This window comes from Oryctolagus cuniculus, chromosome 3 (assembly GCF_051225735.1).
Source record: "Oryctolagus cuniculus isolate XC-2025 breed Fujian yellow rabbit chromosome 3, ASM5122573v1, whole genome shotgun sequence".
In the NCBI taxonomy this organism is placed as follows: domain Eukaryota; kingdom Metazoa; phylum Chordata; class Mammalia; order Lagomorpha; family Leporidae; genus Oryctolagus; species Oryctolagus cuniculus.
In genome coordinates this window covers 58,574,216-58,593,872 of record NC_142869.1, presented here as the reverse complement: position 1 = coordinate 58,593,872, position 19,657 = coordinate 58,574,216, and the positions used below count along the sequence as shown (strand labels likewise).

The 19,657-nt window shown below is 38.3% G+C and overlaps 1 protein-coding gene across 1 annotated transcript in view; it reads left to right on the top strand.

Annotated features, from left to right (window-relative positions):
• Positions 1–19,657, top strand: part of PPP1R1C (protein phosphatase 1 regulatory inhibitor subunit 1C) — a 154,301-nt gene that overhangs the window by 87,075 nt on the left and 47,569 nt on the right. Inside the window, exon 4 of the mRNA XM_002712322.6 lies at positions 1,259–1,319. Within this exon, the coding sequence (XP_002712368.1) occupies positions 1,259–1,319 (61 nt within the window). The remainder of the gene's footprint in view (positions 1–1,258; positions 1,320–19,657) is intronic.

The window sequence follows — 19,657 nt, the reverse complement described above, 5'->3', positions numbered from 1 at the left end:
ACCAAGAAATGTCTTCGGGAGTGGGCCTTTGACACAGTGGTTAACATGCTGTTTGGGATGCACCCATCCCATGTTCGAGTATCAGCTCTACTTGTAATTCCAGATTTCTATTATTGCACACCCAGGGAGGCAGCAGGTGATGGCTCATTTGATTGAGTCCCTTCCACCTATGTGAAAGACCTGGCTTGAGTTCCTGGCTCCTGGCTTCAACCTGTCCCATCTGCAGCTGTTGTGGGTGTTTGGGGAGTGAACAAGTGGATAGACGATCTCTCTGTTACTGTCACTCTGCTTTTGAAATACATACATACATACATTAAAAAGTTTTAAAAAGATAAGTATATTTAGATTTAAACCTAGAAACTAGTCTGAAAGATGTCACTTTCTATCTCTTTGGCATACACATTTAGGAGTCCAGATAGAAAACAGGAACTAGAGAAAGCAAAGGGAGCTGACATTTATTTCTTTTTTATTTTTTGACAGGCAGAGTGGACAGTGAGAGAGAGAGACAGAGAGAAAGGTCTTCCTTTGCCGTTGGTTCACCCTCCAATGGCCGCCGCGGCAGGCGCGCTGCGGCTGGCGCACCGTGCTGATCCGATGGCAGGAGCCAGGAGCCAGGTGCTTTTCCTGGTCTCCCATGGAGTGCAGGGCCCAAGCACCTGGGCCATCCTCCACTGCACTCCCTGGCCACAGCAGAGAGCTGGCCTGGAAGAGGGGCAACCGGGACAGAATCCGGCGCCCCAACTGGGACTAGAACCCCATGTGCCAGCGCCGCAAGGCGGAGGATTAGCCTAGTGAGCCGCGGCGCCGGCCGGGAGCTGACATTATATTATGCACAGAAATATAAAGAAGTGCATAGACTTGCATCAAGAAATGGAACAAATACTGACCAAGTGGCAGCTATAATCCATTCCCACAATTTCAGAATTGGGCTTAAAGCAATAATTAAAGAAGAAAATACAGAACGGATAAAATAGCAAACAGTATCTCACAAAACTTTTTGGAACATTTGGTGAGAGAGTAAGTGAGAATGTTTTGAAAACTAAACTCATACATAAAGTAGTTTTTATTACTTAAATCTGAGATATCAATGGACTTGTACATAAATTCTCATTGATTAGGGTTTCATGTTACAATGGGGGCTGGGTGGAATCAGAAAGCTCTTTGAAACATGGCAATATGTATCCTGCTCAGAGTTCTGTTGACATTATATTTTTATCAAAATGTAAGCCTTTTACTTTTTTCCCTTCTCTTTCCACAGTCACAGAATGCATCCCCTAAACAAAGGAAGCAGAGCGTGTACACACCACCTGCCATGAAAGGTACTGTTCGGGTACTGTTTTGGGTTATGAGTGGTGAGCCATGCCTCATAGGCTGCCTTGTGTTTGACCACAGCTTGATCTAGGCTCAACTCTACACTGCTGTAGTGTCATGCTCACTTACATACTTTATTTAAAAGTTAAAGTTAATTTTGTCAAAAGTAAAACAGGCAGTTGAAGAAGTAATAATTAGGGATCTCAGAATGTCAGCATGGAAATTGAGCATTTACAAAATAATGACAAAGTTGTTTGCTTTTTTTTTTTTTTTACCCTTACTCACATATTTTCTTTGGAAAGATTTTTTCCAGAAGTCCCGATTACTCTTCCCCAGTGTTGGCAGTTAATTGTCATTCGTTTTTCCTGGTGTAAGCAAAGCAGAGTAACTTGAATTTTGGAGAGACTTCATATAAAGTGTTGCAGCAGTGTCATGTGTTGGGAGCAGCTCTAAGGAGCCCAAACAGTTATTTGCTGTACATGTAACAGCTGTTGCAACAGCAACTAAGAGTGTTAGTCAGACTCTCACTTTTCCAGAATTTTCCTCCCAAGGGGAACTGCTGAAATAACTTCTAAATGTATCAGTATTTTGACCAACACTGCTTCCAGGGACGGCTTCTTTGATTCCTCACACAAAAATGCTCCTGACACGAGGCAGAGTCTGTTCAATGCAGTAGCTCATGTTCCAGTCTGGCACTTGGGCTGCTGGCCCCAGGGTTCATCATCCAGTCACCCAGCTCAGTTTCAACTGCATGAGAGGCCAGCTGAGTAGTTTCCTCTGGAGTTCAGAGAGATGTCTAAATTGGGAGTGAAATTTTCCACTCTGTATTCCCTCTAGATTTGGGGCTTTTTCAGGGAGGTGGGATATAAATGGACACATTAATAGCTGCTTGCAGTAAACTTCCTTCCTGTGCAGCCATAAAACACAATGTTTGCTTGTTTGTAAGACTGCAATAAATAATACAATCTTTAGCATTGTTGTTCTTTTCTTTGGTAATTGTTGAACCTGTTAGACATCCCTCTCTGGACATAAGTGCAATCATTTTAAGATATTTTCCTCGTTGGAAATGATTTTGTTCTTTGAAGGCATTATCAGTTTTGGCATGAAGAGGCAAGAATGAAAGATATGTTTCATCATTTATTTATTTCCTCTGTTCTATTTTAGATTAGCTTAAGCTGAATAAAGTAATGCTGTTCTCACATCCTCAGAGGATAATACCATTATTTTTAAAGGAAAATCTTAAACTGAAAGCCCTGAGGACCCATGACATTCATTATATTTAGCTCTCAAATATCATAAGAATATCAGATCCCCTTCTTATGAGTTAAGGAAGTTGATTCTATTGTACATTCTTCATATAAGCTTACACTGGCAGTTCTCCTAAGATGGTGATTCAATGACGTGTATTTCTGGTCATGTTAAAGACTTGAGAAAGTACAGTGATTCTGTCAAGAGGATACCAGAGTGATATGAAAAGTTGCATTGGTCCTTGTTTATAACCAGTAAATAACTTGCTAAAGCCGCTGATGATAAAACTGAAAGCTAAAACAACATGTTTTATTCAGCTTATCTTTCCATAAGAGCTAGCAATGAATATTTCAAGACAAAATTAAGCAACGATAACATATGGTGCATTGTGAGCACATTAAGAAGTTTCAATCACAAGAAAGATGAATTGAACAAAGGAAATGTTATTGAAATGCTAAACAGAGTAATCCAATTGCTCTGAAATGCAGAATTCTTCACAGTGCAGTGGAAAATATACTTGTTAAGAGTAAAAATGTTAGCCGGAATCAGCAGATGTGATTAAAGTTCTGAAAAAAAATTTTTTGACAAAAAGGTCAACCAGGCTTCATGAAAAACCCATTGGCCAACTGGTTAATTAAAATAAACAAACCAGGAGAACTCCTTCCTTTTTGTGTCTGTGTAGATTGTAAGGAGTTACTGGATACAGGGGTCAATGTCGCAGGGCAGATACTGCATCCTACTTATGCTATTTCATATGAATTGATATACAGAAATAGCCTATCTCCTAAATCCATTCATTCTTCCCTTTTTCAACCGTTATGGTGTTTCTGATTATGTCTTGTGATGAGGGGAGGATTTCACAAAATGGAGAGAAATGGATCAATGGAAAACTTTTTAACAGGCATACTACCAGGACTGATATACTGGTATCTCCCAAATTCATAACGCCAGTCCTAATATACATCCTGAACTTCAGGCTCCCCTTTCCACCTACGAACCAAATTTCTTCACTTGAATGTCCTTGGACTTCTCAATTTTAATATGGCCAAAATCAAACTCACTTGCTCTTTTGCTGATTTTTTCCAATTCAATAATTATTTGTCTGTTGAGAACAAACATCTTGTATAATCTTTGACTCCTCTCCCATTCAATCCATGATCTACTATTGAGAGCTGTAATTTCAGGTTGCATTCCTCATCTGGCCACCTTCCATCTCTTCAATTGCGTTTTGTCTTGTTCAACCCACTGCCCTTTCTAGCCTGGACTAGAAGTAGCCTTTTCCTGGTCTCACTGCTTTCTCTCATGCACCTCTACAATGCGATCACTACTCAGAAGTGACACCATAGACAGGAGTGTCAATTGGTAAAGTCAACAACAGGAGTCACTGTGCACTTACTCCTCATGTAGGATCTCTATCCTTAATGTGCTGTACATTGAGATTTAATGCTATAACGAGTACTCAAACAATATATTTCACTTTGTGTTTCTATGGGGGTGCAAACTGTTGAAATCCTTACTTAATGCATACTAAACTGATCCTCTGTAAAAAAAAAAAAAAAGAAATTATCAATTCCCAACTTGACTCTCACTGGGATTAAACATGACAATAGGTCTGCTCTGATTTCATCATCATTTAAAAAAAATCATCTATTATTTTTCACTTTATGTTTCTGTGTGGGAGCAAACTGTTGAAATCCATACTTGATGTATACTAAGCTGATCTTCTGTATATTAAGATAATCAAAAATGAATCTTGATGTGAATGGAAGGGGAGAGGGAGTGGGAAAGGGGAGGGTTGTGGGTGGGAGGGACGGTATAGGGGGGAAGCCATTGTAATCCATAAGTCGTACTTTGGAAATTTATATGCATTAAATAAAAGTTTAAAAAAAAAAAAAAAGAAAAGAAGTGACAGTAATTCCTCTAAGCCTCCAGTATGATCATGGCATCACCCTGATCAAAAGTCTCAATGATATTCAGAATGAAGTTGAAAATTCAATCATAATTTGCAAGCTCCTGAAAGCCCTGAATCTGATCTCCTTTCATACTGCCTGTTGTTCATTGAGATCCAACCTCATGGACATGTCCAATATTTTAAAACATCAGAAACACACTTCCAGTTTGTAGAGTTTGTGTTTTCTATGTTCTGTGCTTGAAATACACTTTCCTTTGTGCTCTCATAGGTGGCTCAATGAATGTTATCTCCTCAATGAAATCTTCCTTTCTTAAACCAGTTATCTTACACAGCAACTGGTCTTTCTCATCAGCATTATCCATCTTCTTATTTGTTGCATAATCCTCACCATGGTGTACCTAGACCAAGGTGTCCAAAACAAGGCATTGTTTGAGTAGCTCCAGCAACTGACGCACAGTAGGTATTCAAAAAATCTTTGAAGAATTGCACTTTAATGATTTGGTGGAATCCAGTCACGTTGTCACCCACTCAGAAACAAGTATTACTTACACTCGTTCTACTGATGGTCATACTGGCGACTCTGCTGCTGTTTCTCTTTGCTTTGCTCTCTGCCTGATTCTCCTCGACTTGTGTGTCCCCATGGCTTCTATTTTTTATTTTTAATTTCTCCCCACTTCCTTCTGGTCAAAGAGAAAATGTGATTTGGCAAATTAATTTTCACCCATATTTGTGCATCAGTTAGGCTGGATAGACAACTGGAACTACTAGGTTGTTGCCTTTACCCAGGGCCTAGTTTCTGGATCAATTAGTTTATGAGCAAGTTGGCAGAATTATATGATACAAACACGGCAATGTAAGTAGAAGGATCCACATATGGCTTTCTCTCTGTAAAGGTGTCTCATGGACTATATGGAAAATTCACTCCTAGAAAGTGATAATTGAGCTAATGCTTGTTCTGACAATCTTTACACTTATAACATTTTAGGCACTCAAAGTTGTAAAGGAGTTTAAAGTTTAACTACTTTAATTATACTAGATGACTGAATTTTTCCATTGCTTGTAACCTCAGAGCATTAAATTGGCTGTGTTCTCTTGAGGATTCTCATTTATTAGGTCTAGAGTGAAGTCAGATACTCAAAAGTTATGGGTAATTCTTGTTTCATAGATCTGGAAATTGATCAGATTCTGATATCAAATCACCTTAAAATATCAAAGTCTCATGGCGATACTAAGGTCAAACTATCACATGTAGAACTGGCCTTTTGATTTTGTCCACATAAAAATTTCTCTTCTCTATTCTTAGGAAGAGGGATTTTCATCTGCTTGCACATTAGGAATGTACAATGACCTCTTCCTCAACCTCATTGATTTTAACAGTTGAGCACCAAGTCTTGTGGATTGCACCCTTTAGTATTTCTGCCATCTATCTTCTTCTGGTGTCTCCATTTCCATGATCAGATTTCAAGTCAAAGTTGTCTCTTTGTTAGGTTAGGATACAGATGGTCACTCCCTATTCAGTTTTTCTCCTCTCACCCCCATTCATGTTCTACATTGTAGCCAAACTGAACTTTCAAAAAACACAGAAGTGATTATGTCACATCATTGGCTGAAACCCTTTAATTCCTTTCCGTTGACCTTAGATAATAATTCTATTCCAGAAAATGGTTTTCAAGGGTTATTGCCTTGTGGCTCCAATCTACCTCTCTTGGCCTCATCTAATGGGTCCCAGGCACACTGGAATTCTGTCAGCTTCTAAATGTACCAAGACACTTCCTGAATCAGGAAAAGAGCACATTCTTTCTTAGCTTTACACTCTTCTCTTCTGACTCTTATTTTTCTTAATCTTCGTCCAGCCAATTATGACTCATTATTCAGTCCTTTTGTCCAAAGGTGACTTCCTCAAAAGAGGTTCCCTTCATTCAAAACTCTCTAGGGTTATGTATTCTTTATTGGCCCTCTCTAGAGTCATAATTTCTCTATAGCCTTTGATTACAAGTAATTACAATGTCTGATTGTTCATTTATTATCTTTCCAATTTGATCAGAAATTATCTATATGTAAACAATAACAGTATTTTTTATTTTTCACTCTCGTATCTGTAGGGCCTTTACATAATCTGTGTGATATAAATAGTATTCATAAAAGATATTTCAAATAATTTAAATATACACCCAGCTGTTTACTGTTGGTAAAAGAATCATTCCCTGAGGACATCTAGTTTCTTCCTGGGCAGTCTGACTACTAGAAATATCATTACTACTGAGGCCTCTTAGAAATTTGCATTCATAGGTTCTTCGTTTTGTTCTATACATAAAAAATAAAATAATAAAAATATAAATATCATATACCTAAATGTTTCAACATGTTTAGCAGCTTCTTGTATCACTTTTGACTTAGTTTTTCCAGTTTAAATATCTTAATGTCAATTATGTAAGCCATGCAGTCCTTTTGCATTCACTCTTGATCTCCTTTGGTAAGCTTCGTTTTGACTGTGTCATTTAAAATCAGCCTAATATTTAAAGTGTGGTCTCACTGGAACAGAGTGAAGAACTCAATTATGCCTGATACTTCTTTCAACCCAGATAATTTAATTCTACCAATGCAACATGAAATCTTATTACTTTCTCTAGCAGCCTTATTGATTGTTGACAGAGAGTGAGGTGACTATAAATTCAAAATTCTCAAGCCTTTTCACGTACTGCTTTCCATATTATTTACAATTCATTCCTCATTTTAAAATCATATGCTTGTTTTTTCAAAAAGCAAGTCAGTCATCCCAATTGAATTTCCTATTGTTAGAGGCAAGCTATTACATCAATATGTCATATTTCATAGTTTGATTCTATTATCTACTTTATTTTCAATTACTTCAATAATGTGTCATCCACAGATAAGATAAACTTACCTTTGGTATTTTTATCTGAGTCTGTATTAAACAATTCATACAGAACAGGATTAGGAGTTCTGCCCTACAAGAATCCCACTCTAGTTGACACCGATCTCCTTCAATGCAACCATTTAACCAATCCTTTCAAACCAGAAGTTGCCATAAGCACTTTCGTTAGATGCAGTGTTATATTTCAGAAATCTTATGCAGTCTACAATTTTTATCTGTACTAAGCCATAAATTTATTATGTATAGCATGCATAGAAAACAGACTTTTCCATTACCCTGAATGAAATAGTGCTTTATAATTATACAAAGTAGAAAGATCTGAAGATTATCAGAAAAATGATTCCAGATGACTGAAAGCCCACACGCATTTCATTGGTGTTTTTATGATAGTTTGCCATGTAATTTACAGAACAGTCAATTAAATTATTGTTGGATAGCTTGAATCATGTTTTCAGAAAAGTAAAGTGGATTTGAATCTTAGGACAGGAAATGGCTGCCTCATTTCCACCCCCATTTTGTGTGTGTGGGTGTATGTGTGTGTGTTTTATTGGAATGCAAATGCCCTCTGCTGAAGAAAGCCAAGTAAGTGTTATTGATTTAAATGGAACTCTGAACATTAAAAAAGCAGCTGACTGAAAAATGGCTACATATAGCAGGGCAAATTAGTATTACATTACCATTTTTAATGCATAGCAAGTCAGATTTTTCATTTATTTCTGAAAACTTCTTCTTTTCCAGTCTTTATAGTTTCTTGTGAAAGAAAATGGTAGCAATTTATTTCTAGGTATTGCACTTATGACATATCAAATAGCTCTGTAAATATTTGGGGCATGTTGACATCCAAGGAGTTTTGTTCCTCAAAAATGGCCACAATTTTGATATTTTATCTTGATTTAACTCTTCTCAAAACAAAGCAATAAATGAAAATAAGGAATCACCCTGGGAAGGAATCAAATCAGCCTGATAAGAAGGTTGGTATAGTTTTGGAGGATGGTAGATGACAGTAGCAAGGATGGGGCATGCAATATTAACTGAAGGGTAATCTTCCCTATGGACAATGCTGGTGATCATGGTAATTGCATGAGACCCAACATGAAAATGCAAGGACTTTGAGATACAAGTGAACAAATTCAAACCATCACTTTTTAGCTGTGCGACTTTCAGAAAATCTCTTCTCTTTTGTAAAATGGGGATAGTATCTACCAGGCAGGGTACCTGAAGGCACACAGTGAAATAAACTTTGTGAAGAAAATTTCTAGAATAGGCATACATTGTGGGGATTATTTGAGTAATTAATTGAACCCTGAATTGGGGGGAAGGCACTACTGCCTCCATTTCTACTTAGGTTACAAAGTGGAGGGATGGGGAGTTAGCCAGAGTAGAAGGATGAGGGGACCCGGAAATGACTGCCACCTCTGCCAGAGCCTTGCTGTCATCCCAGTGGATTGAAAAGCCAGATGGATAGGTCCTAAGAAGCATGTGTATCACTGAGCCCTGCAGCATACATCACACTTACAATATACATTGACACCAGCCACAGGGAGGTTTGTGTAACTCAACTTTGACACTTTGCTTAGTTTCATAGAAAACCTGACTTTTTCTTTATTTAACCTAACCCCACCCTTCAGGTACCACATGTATTTCCCACCTCACTGATATTCCTCTCAGAGATATTGATATTTATACAAGCAAGACTTCAAATCAAAAAGTTGAAGAACAAAATGATGGCAAGTGCTTTATTTGGGTATCCTCAAGCAGATCATGCAATGGATCTTTCCTGCTGGAGTAGGCAGAGCAGCAAACCACACTCTCAGGATACAGCCTGTAATTAGGCAACCAAGACAAATGAACACTGATTATATTGAATTCTGACCTGATTTCAAACATCTTATCACTGTGACTCAAAACATTCTCAAAAGGAATAGACCAGCTAGAATACTATACTCTCAATATCCTCTGCTATTGAAAACCAATGGTAGGCAGAGGAAGAAGAGCAGTTTTTAGCCTTCCCCAGACCATCAGCCTGTACTATATGGTCCTTTTGAAAAATATTTCTGACCCTCTGGTGGAGTTCTCCAGGTATTCCTCATAGTTGTCTTTCCAAATCTTGACATTTTCGTTTATGCTGGCTCTGTTTACTTACTGTGTGGGGTGAGGCTTATTTATGCTACTCCAGAAACATTTTTAACAGATTTCTAGATAACAATGACCATTTTAAATACACGCAAGTCTTGTTCTTTTATTGTTGTTAAGCCAAGTATTCTCATACCTCCATTTATTTTTTTTTTAATATTTTATTTGTTTATTTGAAAGTCAGAGTACACAGAGAGTGGAGGAGAGGCTGGGGGGGGGGTGGTCTTCCATCTGCTAGTTCACTCCCCAATTGGCTGCAATGGCCAGAGCTGGGCCAATCTGAAGCCAGGAGCCAGGAGCTTCTTCCAGGTCTCCCACATGGGTGCAGGGGGCCCGAGAACTTGGGCTATCTTCCACTGCTTTCCCAGGCCATAGCAGAGAGCTGGATCAGAAGAGGAGCAGCAGGGACACGAACTGGTGCCAATATGGGATGCTGGCACTGCAGTTGGCTGGTTTACCTGCTATGCCACATCACCAGCCCCATACCTTCATTTCTACTTCCTTTGCTACTCTTTAATTTCATTCTCATCAGTTTCATGTTCATCTTTCTTCATATCTTTGAGTATGAAAAGTGACATCTGGTTGGAGAACCTATAGGAAAGCATACCTTTCTTGAAAGCCACATATGTTTTTATTTATTAGAGGAAAATGCTTCAAGTATGAGTGGACTTCAGATCTCACAGTGCTGTCATGAATTATTAGGTGAAAAAGCATTTTGAGATGAACTAAATTTCAAATTTCAAATTTGGGACTGTAATTTAGTTCATCTCATGTACTGCCACTTCAACATTTGAGAAGGAGCGTAGAATATTTGCCACATGGTTTGTCAGAATGTTTTCATTCATTTACCTTCATATATTTGCCTGATTTTAAATTACTGTTCTTAAAGATTCATTTGTTTATATAAAAAGGCAGAATGACAGGGAGAGGGAGATACATTTGGTTCACCCTCCAAATGGCAATGACTGTCAGGGCTGGTCCAGGCTGTAGTCAGGAGCCAGAAACTCCATCCAGTGGGTATTAGGGACCAATGCACCTTGGCCATCTTCCATTATCTTTGCAGGTGAATTAACAGGAAGCTGGATCAGCAGCAGAGAAGCCAGAGCTTGAACCTGTACTCCAATATGGGATGTGGACATAGTAAGCAGTAGCTTAACCTCTGTGCAATAGCACCAGCCTCAGATGAACCTTTTTAGTTTAAAACTCTCTATATAAATAACATACAATTTTAAAACTGGTTCCTATCTTAGAAGCAAGCTGAAAGTTAAACTTTTGCATTTGATTTGAACATCTGAATCAAGACTTGGATGTGTTTACATATTTCCTAAATACACAAACAGCAACATTTAATTGTGTAAGTGCTAAGAATACACTGCCACAAACCCCCAATGACTTTCCTTGTTTTTGACCTTGAGAGTTTTGAGAATACTGGTCAGATGTATTTGTATAATACCCCTGTACTGGGATTTGTGTCATGTTTTTCTCATGATTAGACCGGAGTGACAGATAACTGGAAGAACAAACACAAAGATAAAGGGATGTGTTCATCATATGATGTCAAGGGTATGTACTCTCAACATGACTTACCACTGCTGTTATTGACCTTGGGCCTCTGGCTGAGGGAGTGTTTGTCAGGACTCTCCATCTGTATAATGTATTCTTTGGGAGGAGGTCACCCTGTGTAGCCCATACTTACAGAGCAGGGAGTTATGCTCCATTTCCTTGAAGGAAGTGTATATAAGTAAATTATGTGGGATTTTCTGTCCAGGGGAATGGTCTCTCCTCTCAATTATTTATTCAATTACTCATTTCAATCAGTATGTCATGGATGTTTATTTCATACTGGGGTTATAACCCAGTGCTACTTTATTTTGTTGCTACATAGTTCCAGCTTTGGCCACTGGGAGCTTTCTTGATGGACTTTTGACACTGTGACGTACCTCACTGGTGAAGGGCAGGAGTTCTTTGTTTTTGCAAGTCCTTACTTTGTGGCACTACAAGATTCTCCAGGCTCATGTTTTGTAAGTCTTGTTCTAGTCCTAGAATCAGTCATTTATCCAAGGAACTCTCAAATTTTAGTTTCATTCCCATTTGACCAGCACAATGTGGAAGGTGTGTTTGCATCAGTATATGGTTGCTAACAAAAGAGAAATTGATCTCTCGCTTTGCAAAAAGTTATGTGCACCATCTCTGTTAGTAGAGGGAGGTTAATGCTATACTCTCAGCATGCTAAGTTACACATTACCTGCTATTATTAATGCTAGTGGGAGTTCTAGGGAGAAAAAATAGTAGAATAAGAAGATGCTATCATTACGGGCCTGCTGTTCTTCATTTAATATTTAATGTAGTATTCCCAGTTGTTGTCTGTGACAAAACTTATATTGTCCCTTTATAGAAGTGGTTTAGTAATAGCTTTTCAGTCTTGTTGACTTGCTGTTTGCTTTACTTATTTTAGAGATTTTTTTTTATTTACTTGAAAGTCAGTTACAGAGATAAAGATGAAGAGACAGAGAAAGTGAGAGGAAGAGAGAGAGATCTTTTATCTGTTGGTTCACTCTCCAGATGGTCACAACAGCCAATACAGAGCCAGGCTGAAGCCAGAAGTCAGGAGCTTCATCCAGATCTCCCACATGAGTGACAAGGGCCCAAATATCTGGGTCATCTTCTACTGCTTTTCCTAGGCCATTAGCAGGGATCTGGATCAGAAGTAAAGCAGCCAAGACATGAACTGGTCCCATATGGAATGCCAGCATTGCAGGTGGCATTTTTAACCACTGCACCACAAAGCCATCCCTTATATCAGAGATTTAAAAAATATATTTACAAAAAATGCATTATATTTATGTAGTGTTTCAGGGCACACGATGTGTTTTTATATAGCTTATTTGGCTTTTACATAAGATAAGTAAGATGAGTGATATCTTTTATTTTAGAAATAAATGAGCCTCACTGAAAAGCAGAATACCAGGGTAAATGTTCCCCACTTTTACACAGCTAAATTGGGACATGAGCCTTTTTTTAGGGTGTCTGATGAAATTCTGTTGAAATACCAAGAGACCTCAGTTTTTCCATTTGCCTGTTTATCCCTTTTGACTTAATTAAAAACCACTTACTGGGAAGCTTTACACAATCTTTTTATGCCAAAGTTTCTACAAAATGCTCAGTACCTTTTTTAAAATGATTTATGGTTTAAAATCATGCTGTAAGCCCATATATAATAACAATTTTATATTCAAAAGCAGTTTACCTTTAGTCTTGTCTTTCTCTGATCTGCCTTCCCTTCCCTAGTCAGCTGGCCACACGAATTTGACTCTTGTTTTACATCTGTGCAAAGGTGCGCATCCCAGGGGAGTGAGGCCCAGAAGTAGCCTGCAGGGCTCCTCATTCCTGCCCCGCTCCTCTCCTGCCGCTGCCTCCTTTCTTCTCGTGCTGCAGGCATGCTGAGCTGAATTTGGTTCCCTGAAAATAATACATGCTTTCTCATCTTTGTGCTTTTGTTCTGTCATTTGCATGAAGGGATTTTCTCTGTCTCCCACCTGCCCCGGTTCTAAATCCTTTGAGCTGTGCTTGTCTGAGACAGGCATCATGTATACCAATGTATGTGATACGGGTAATTCTCTCCACGACAACATGAGTCCCTTGAGAACAGGGCCTCAGTCTTGTCTTCCAGGAGTATTGTTACTTGTCTTTCACTTGTATTGAAGAAGGCTCTTTTTTTAAAGATTTATTTTATTTATTTGAAAGGCTGAGTTACAGCAAAGGAAAGGCAAAGATAGAGAGCGAGAAAGAGAGATAGAGAGAGGGAGAGAGGGAGAGGGTTTACTCCTTAAGTGGCTGCAACAGCAGGGGCTGGGCCAGGCCAGAGCCAGGAGCCAGGAACTAGGCACTTCCTCCAGATCTCCTATGTGGGTTCAAGGGCCAAGGACTTGGACCATCTATGGCTGCTTTCCAAAGCACATTAACGTGGAGCTGGATTGGAAGTGGAACAGCTGGGACTCAAACTGATGCCCATATGGTATGCTAGTGTTGCAGGCAGCAGCTTAGCCCATTACACCACAACACCAGCCCTGAAAAAATGCAGAAGGCTCTTAATGAAAGCTGAATCAGTGGGTGAACTATCTGATGTACAAATAAGTGCAACTTGGCTGAATTTTATCATATTGAAAAAAAGGATCTGGTGTGTATTTTATCTACTTACTCACCCTGCAAACATCTATAAAATGCATACTGTCTGCCAGGTCATGCATTAGGCTCCTGCAGGCAGTTCCTGTCTATAAGAAAAATGCAGTCAAATAGAAGAGAAAGAAAGTTACAAGAAAAATAATTATAAGTTCCTGAATGTTGATATGGACTCACAGAGAAGGAAACTCCACTTTTTGTCACAGCCAGGGAGGAGTTCACAAAAGAAATGAACCCCCTTTCTAGATTGAGGGAAGACTAAATGGTTTTTTTCTTTTAAAGATTTATTTATTTATTTATTTGAAAGGCAATGTTATACAGAGAGGGAGAGACAGAGATAGACACAGGGATCTTCCATCCTCTGATTCACTCCCCAGATTGCTGCAGCAGCCAGGGCTGGGCCAAGTTGAAGCCAGGAGCCAGGAGCTTCTTCCAGGTCTCCCATATCAGTGACCAAGCATTTGGGCCATCTTTCACTGCTTTCCCAGGCCATTAAAATGGATCTGGATAAGATGTGGAATAGCCAGGACACAAACAAATGTCAATATGGCATCAATACTGGTGAGCCACAACGCCGGCCCTCAGAAGAAAGATTTGAAAAGGGAGGCATGAGGGGTGGAATTCAGGCAGAGGGCTTGGCAGACACAGAGGTATAGAATGTGCAGAGGGCACAGGCACTTTGAAGGTTGTGAGCTGTGGTTAGAATGGGAGAGCGTGGACAGCTGTTGGGGAAGCACAGAGATCTTTCATGTCCTGTGCTCAGGACTGGGATTATTTTTATCCTGAGACAACAGAGCACTTCCTGGTAGTGTTTAAGATGATTTGATGTGTTACCATACTTTTGTGAGTGCTTTGAAGATATGAGAGTGGATGGAAGGGACAAAGAAGTTGACTCAGAGAGTTAAGTTTTGAAAATTAATCGACCTTAAGCTGCATTTGTCACAGCTTGTCTTCCTGTTCCCAGTGAAGAATGGCTAGCTAGTATTGTCAACCTCGCTTTCTTTTCCTAAATAATAGTTATGACTTCTGAGAAGCTGAAATACTCATCACATTATCTTCCAAAATAAGTGAGTTTTACTCCATGTAAAACTGTGTTACAGTATAAAAATGTCAGATACCCTGAGAAACTGGCTCTCAGTGAGGCAAATTTAAAGGAGTATTACATTGTTTGCAAACTTATGTCCATCTATACAACTTTTCTAAACAGTTCACCTCTTAAAAGTTTACATTCTTGTCTGAACTTCGGAAAAAAAAAGTCTGATGTCAGGACAACTCTCGCAACACTTTCATTAAATGCTTTCTCAGTGGGTTCTTGTGACAAAACCCCCGCATTGCAGTTGTGGCAGAGCTGGCTACCTGTGTCCTGTTGACTGTTTTCTGTGAGATCATGATGTCAGTATGGCTGCCAATCAATATACAAATATTTATTAAACTTGAACTCTATCCAAGTTCCGTGCTATGTGTTATTTTAATCAAGTGAATTACCAAGTTCTGAACATCCTAGGTCAAATTTTGAGACAGGTTTATAGTTTTGATTCTGTCACTAAGAGAGAAAGTATCAAGTAGGAACAAAAGTGTCCAAATATTACAGTTTCAGGAAATTACTAGGCTCATCATATAAAAAGGTATGATAGGCAGTGCATTTATGATCTGTATTCTGTGTTGTATCCTTTCTTACCATTAGCAGTGGGAACCTTGTTATAGTTTCTTTATCCTTGATAGATTTGCCAAAACTGTATTTCATTCTTTTTATAGAAATTTTGAGCATCACACTTTTTGTTACATTTTATTTTCAAAATCAGGATTAAAATCATTTTATTGACTTTCAACAAGCTATCTTTTGGTAAAGTTTCCACACACTTCTAACCAAATAGACAATTTAGCTTTTAATATTATTGAAGCCAGAATGAGAGAGGTTATTGAGAACTTGAAATAGCTATCATCTTGCTCACTTTGAGTCTAAGGTCATTGATTAGTTTATTATTAACTACTAAGTTCTCAAAGCTTATTGGTTCTCCTGGACCCTGGCAGGCTAGAGGCAAAAGAAAATGTTGATTGAGAGGGAGAAGTAACAAGTCAAGTGGATGTAAGAGCTGTGAGAGCTGGCTGGCTGTTGAGGGAAGAAGCAGAAGTACAACAAAACTGTGTCACTGTAGAGGACAAAAGATGATCAAAACAATGTAGTCACAAGGGGGGAAAATGCAATAAGTTACGAAAGGCGGGTGGGTGCTCACTGTGAGATTTGAAATGCTTCTTTCCTTCCAAGAGGTTTTGTTGGTGATTGTGCTTCACATTGCATGAAAATGCATGTTCTTACCCTCTCACTCTTGCTTTTTCTGAAGCCTCTTTGACCAGTCCTTGGCAATCATCAAACTGATTTCTTGGTCAGCCAGGTTGTGAAATGACAAGAAGTTGAGAGTACAATGGGGTCTAAACTGTGCTCTCGGCATTTGAGGACATTAGTGAGGCTGTGAAAATACCCCGGGCCTACTGAACAATTTTGCTTCCGTCAACACTTTGCCTCCTACGTGCAGAAATTTCCTTTAGGATTTTCTCAGAAATCTAAAGGTAAAGACTGGCTTCCAAGATTTCATCCATTCCACCACGAAGCATTTCATCTGGTTTGAAAAGTTGAAAGTCTCATTTTAAAATAATAGAGGGTGTTTTTCCTTTTTGAATGGTGAGCTCTTGAGTCAAGTTACTAACATAGCTATTTATTCTCACAGATAGCCACATTGCAAGGTACTTTTATGGACTATTTTAGAAAATAACTAATAAATGGAGTAAGTACAATTATTCTTCCATGCTGTGATTGTTGGAGAAATATTCCACCTAATTTCAAATTTTGATAGAAAAATAATTTTATGTAAGACATGTTAAACTATGAACACTGAGTACCTTCAAATTTTGAAGAGAGTTTCCTTTTGAGGTTTCATTTGAGAATCTATAGCTTGGTTTTGCTGCATTTTTGCTGCAATTTATAGTAGTTCTAGAGAATTAGAGTAATGTATTAATGTATTGAATATTAACACAAAATGATAATGCTTTTATTGTGTGGAAATAGGTCTCAAAATATTTTCATATGGAAAGCAATTTTTTCTTACAGCAATTAAAATGTGTTTTATTATTAATATATATTGATAATGAGTGTTCTTTTATTTTTCATTTTAAATTTAGTTCCACTGTTTGTTGATGTTTGTCTTAAGAATTTACTCTTTTTTTTTTTTTTGACAGGCAGAATTAGACATTGAGACAGAGAAACAGAGAGAAAGGTCTTCCTTTTCCGTTGGTTCACCCCCCAAATGGCCGCTACAGCCGGCGCATTGCACTGATCCTAAGGCAGGAGCCAGATGCTTCCTCCTGGTCTCCCATGCAGGTGCAGGGCCCAAGCAATTGGACCATCCTCCACTGCCTTCCCAGGCCACGGCAGAGAGCTGGACTGGAAGAGGGGCAACCGGGACAGAATCCGGCGCCCCAACAGGGACTAGAACCAGAGGTGCTGGCACCGCAGGCAGAGGATTAGCCAAGTAAGCCACAGCGCCAGCCAAGAATTTACACTTAATAGAGTAAATTGTGAGAATTAGATTGAATCTTTTTGGGCTAGTTCTTAGCATCTCTTTGAATTATCCATAAATCGAGGGGTTTGAGCTTCTACAAGAAGAGGATGAGGAGAGAAATCGTCTCTGCACCTTCCTTGTCTTTTACATTACTAAAAATTACGATCTGTTAGAACAAGGTTAGGGAATTGCAGTGAAGGAGAATTGGGTCTGGTACTTCCTCCACAGCTGCCCTTCATGCTTTAAGCCTTGATCATTAGTAAAGTCAATCAGAGCTCTTTTAACCCTTCCATTACTCCTAGCCATAATTCTTCTTCTACACAATGAATTAATTAGCACTTAGGCAATTATTTCTTTCAAAATATTTTGCTATTGATCTTTCTCAATTATGTATGCCTATAGTATCTTGCTTATGTTATTTTCTTCAACATTGCTGTGTTTGTTTTAAGTAACTCAGTTGGATTTTAAATAATATACCTGTAAATCCTAGCATAAAGAAATACTGTATGGGAAAAAGGTTTGTTGCCAAAGATTCTTAGCCTATTTGATAACGTTGATCCCTACGTACTCTTCAAGCCAATCTTACTCATTCCAAGCATTGTGAAAATAATAATAGAATTAATTTTTCCTTAGGGTTTCTTAGAAGAGAGTAGACAGAGTATTATTTGATTATTATTTTACTGATATAATTCTATAGTTACTTGGGCTTACAAATGTGTCTCAGACATAATGAAAACTTCAGGAAAAAACTAGTCTACCTTCAACTTTAAAAAGAAAAGTAATATGAGTAGTCAGTTCTATAATTGTAGGATAAAACTGTCTTTTAGAAACTCTGAGAACCCCAAAACATGTTTCAGGTTTCAGATAACATAAACATTACCACATTAAGCTACTTTTTTAGTAACATGAAATGTCATGAACTTAAATGACATTTTGGGGTTAAGACACATATTCTGAGAGCTGAATCATGATAAAAGAGAAATACTTGATAGCCTTAATTTTAATAGAAGTCAATTTTAATTACCATGTGAGTATTGAAATTAGTGATAAAATTTATTCTGAAAGAAAATGCACAGGGCCTCATTGTCATTGCCAAAACTTCCTTTTACCTTATTAATTAACTGAAAATCATCACAGGTCTTATGTCTGACTTGTAAGTCCAAACCAAAGAATTCTTTGCATCTATATCTGCATTCCTAGTTTTCTAGACAGGCCTTTTAATCCTCTTTTGATCTCTGAGATAGATACTTTTTTTCACATAATTATATAATAACTTGATAGACTAGAACAGATCCCGTGGAGACACTCCAGTGTGTGCCGTATAAATAACGTTCTGTTCTACCCCTGGTAATTAGCCAATAGATCCCCCTTGGAGTGTTTTGATCTCTTCAATAAACACTACATGAGCAAGATGGATTGACTCAGTATTTTCTTCATTGGCAATGAAACTAGAAAGGCTTCATGTCCAGAGTTTATTGCATCACTTTAAAAGGAACAAACCACTTGTGAACATGCAGCTTTCTTTGCTTGTTCAAAAATTTAAAATTATCTGTACAAAATGTCTATGAGCCACAACCCCTTAGGAGAAAAATGTGTCAATTTTGGTAAGAAATGGATTTAAATTAAGGAAGTAGTTAGATGGTGAGCCACCATGCTCAGTGTCCGTCTGTAACCATTCAACTACTACGTGCGCCTGTCATAGCTTGCTTTCTGCAGTATAAAGCAGACTCTAGAATAACAGACAGGTATTTGTCTTGGACAACCCTAACAAAGGAAGCTTCACATGTCTTTCAGCCCCACTTCAACACTCCGTTCTCCACAAGGCAGAAGATTATTTACTGGGGGGCCTTAAAGTATACTTGCCCCACATGAAGGAGTGGCAAATGAAAGTGGAAAGAAATAAATGTCTTTTCCAAATTGACCAATTTAAATCCTGGGCATTTCACTTTTATGACTTTAATAGCCATCTGCTTCAAGTTATTTATTTATTCTCTTTGCTGTTTCTTGTTCACATCTATAATTAGGAGATGTTTGTTGGTTAAGCAATGTAGGTGTAGTGCCCAGCATGTAGCAGATGTATATTAATTGTAGTTAACACTGCCCCTGAGAAATGCAGGTTTCTGCTCCACTCAACCAAGAGTGTTCCAGGGAGTGTCATGGAGAAATAATTTCCTTCTCCAAAATTACATGCAGTCAGTCATAACAAATAAATAGTTTTTATTTAAAGAAGTTAGTATAGTGTGACTTTATCATGGTTACATAATCTATAATCAAATCCTATTTATTTTTGATAGAGATAAGACCAGAAATATAGTTGATCCTACAGAATTGTAGATCCCAGCAATCATTATATCAGGCTATAAAAGAAGCTAGGCAAACAGCATATTCTCATAAAGAGGATTTAGATAATGAATTGTAGAT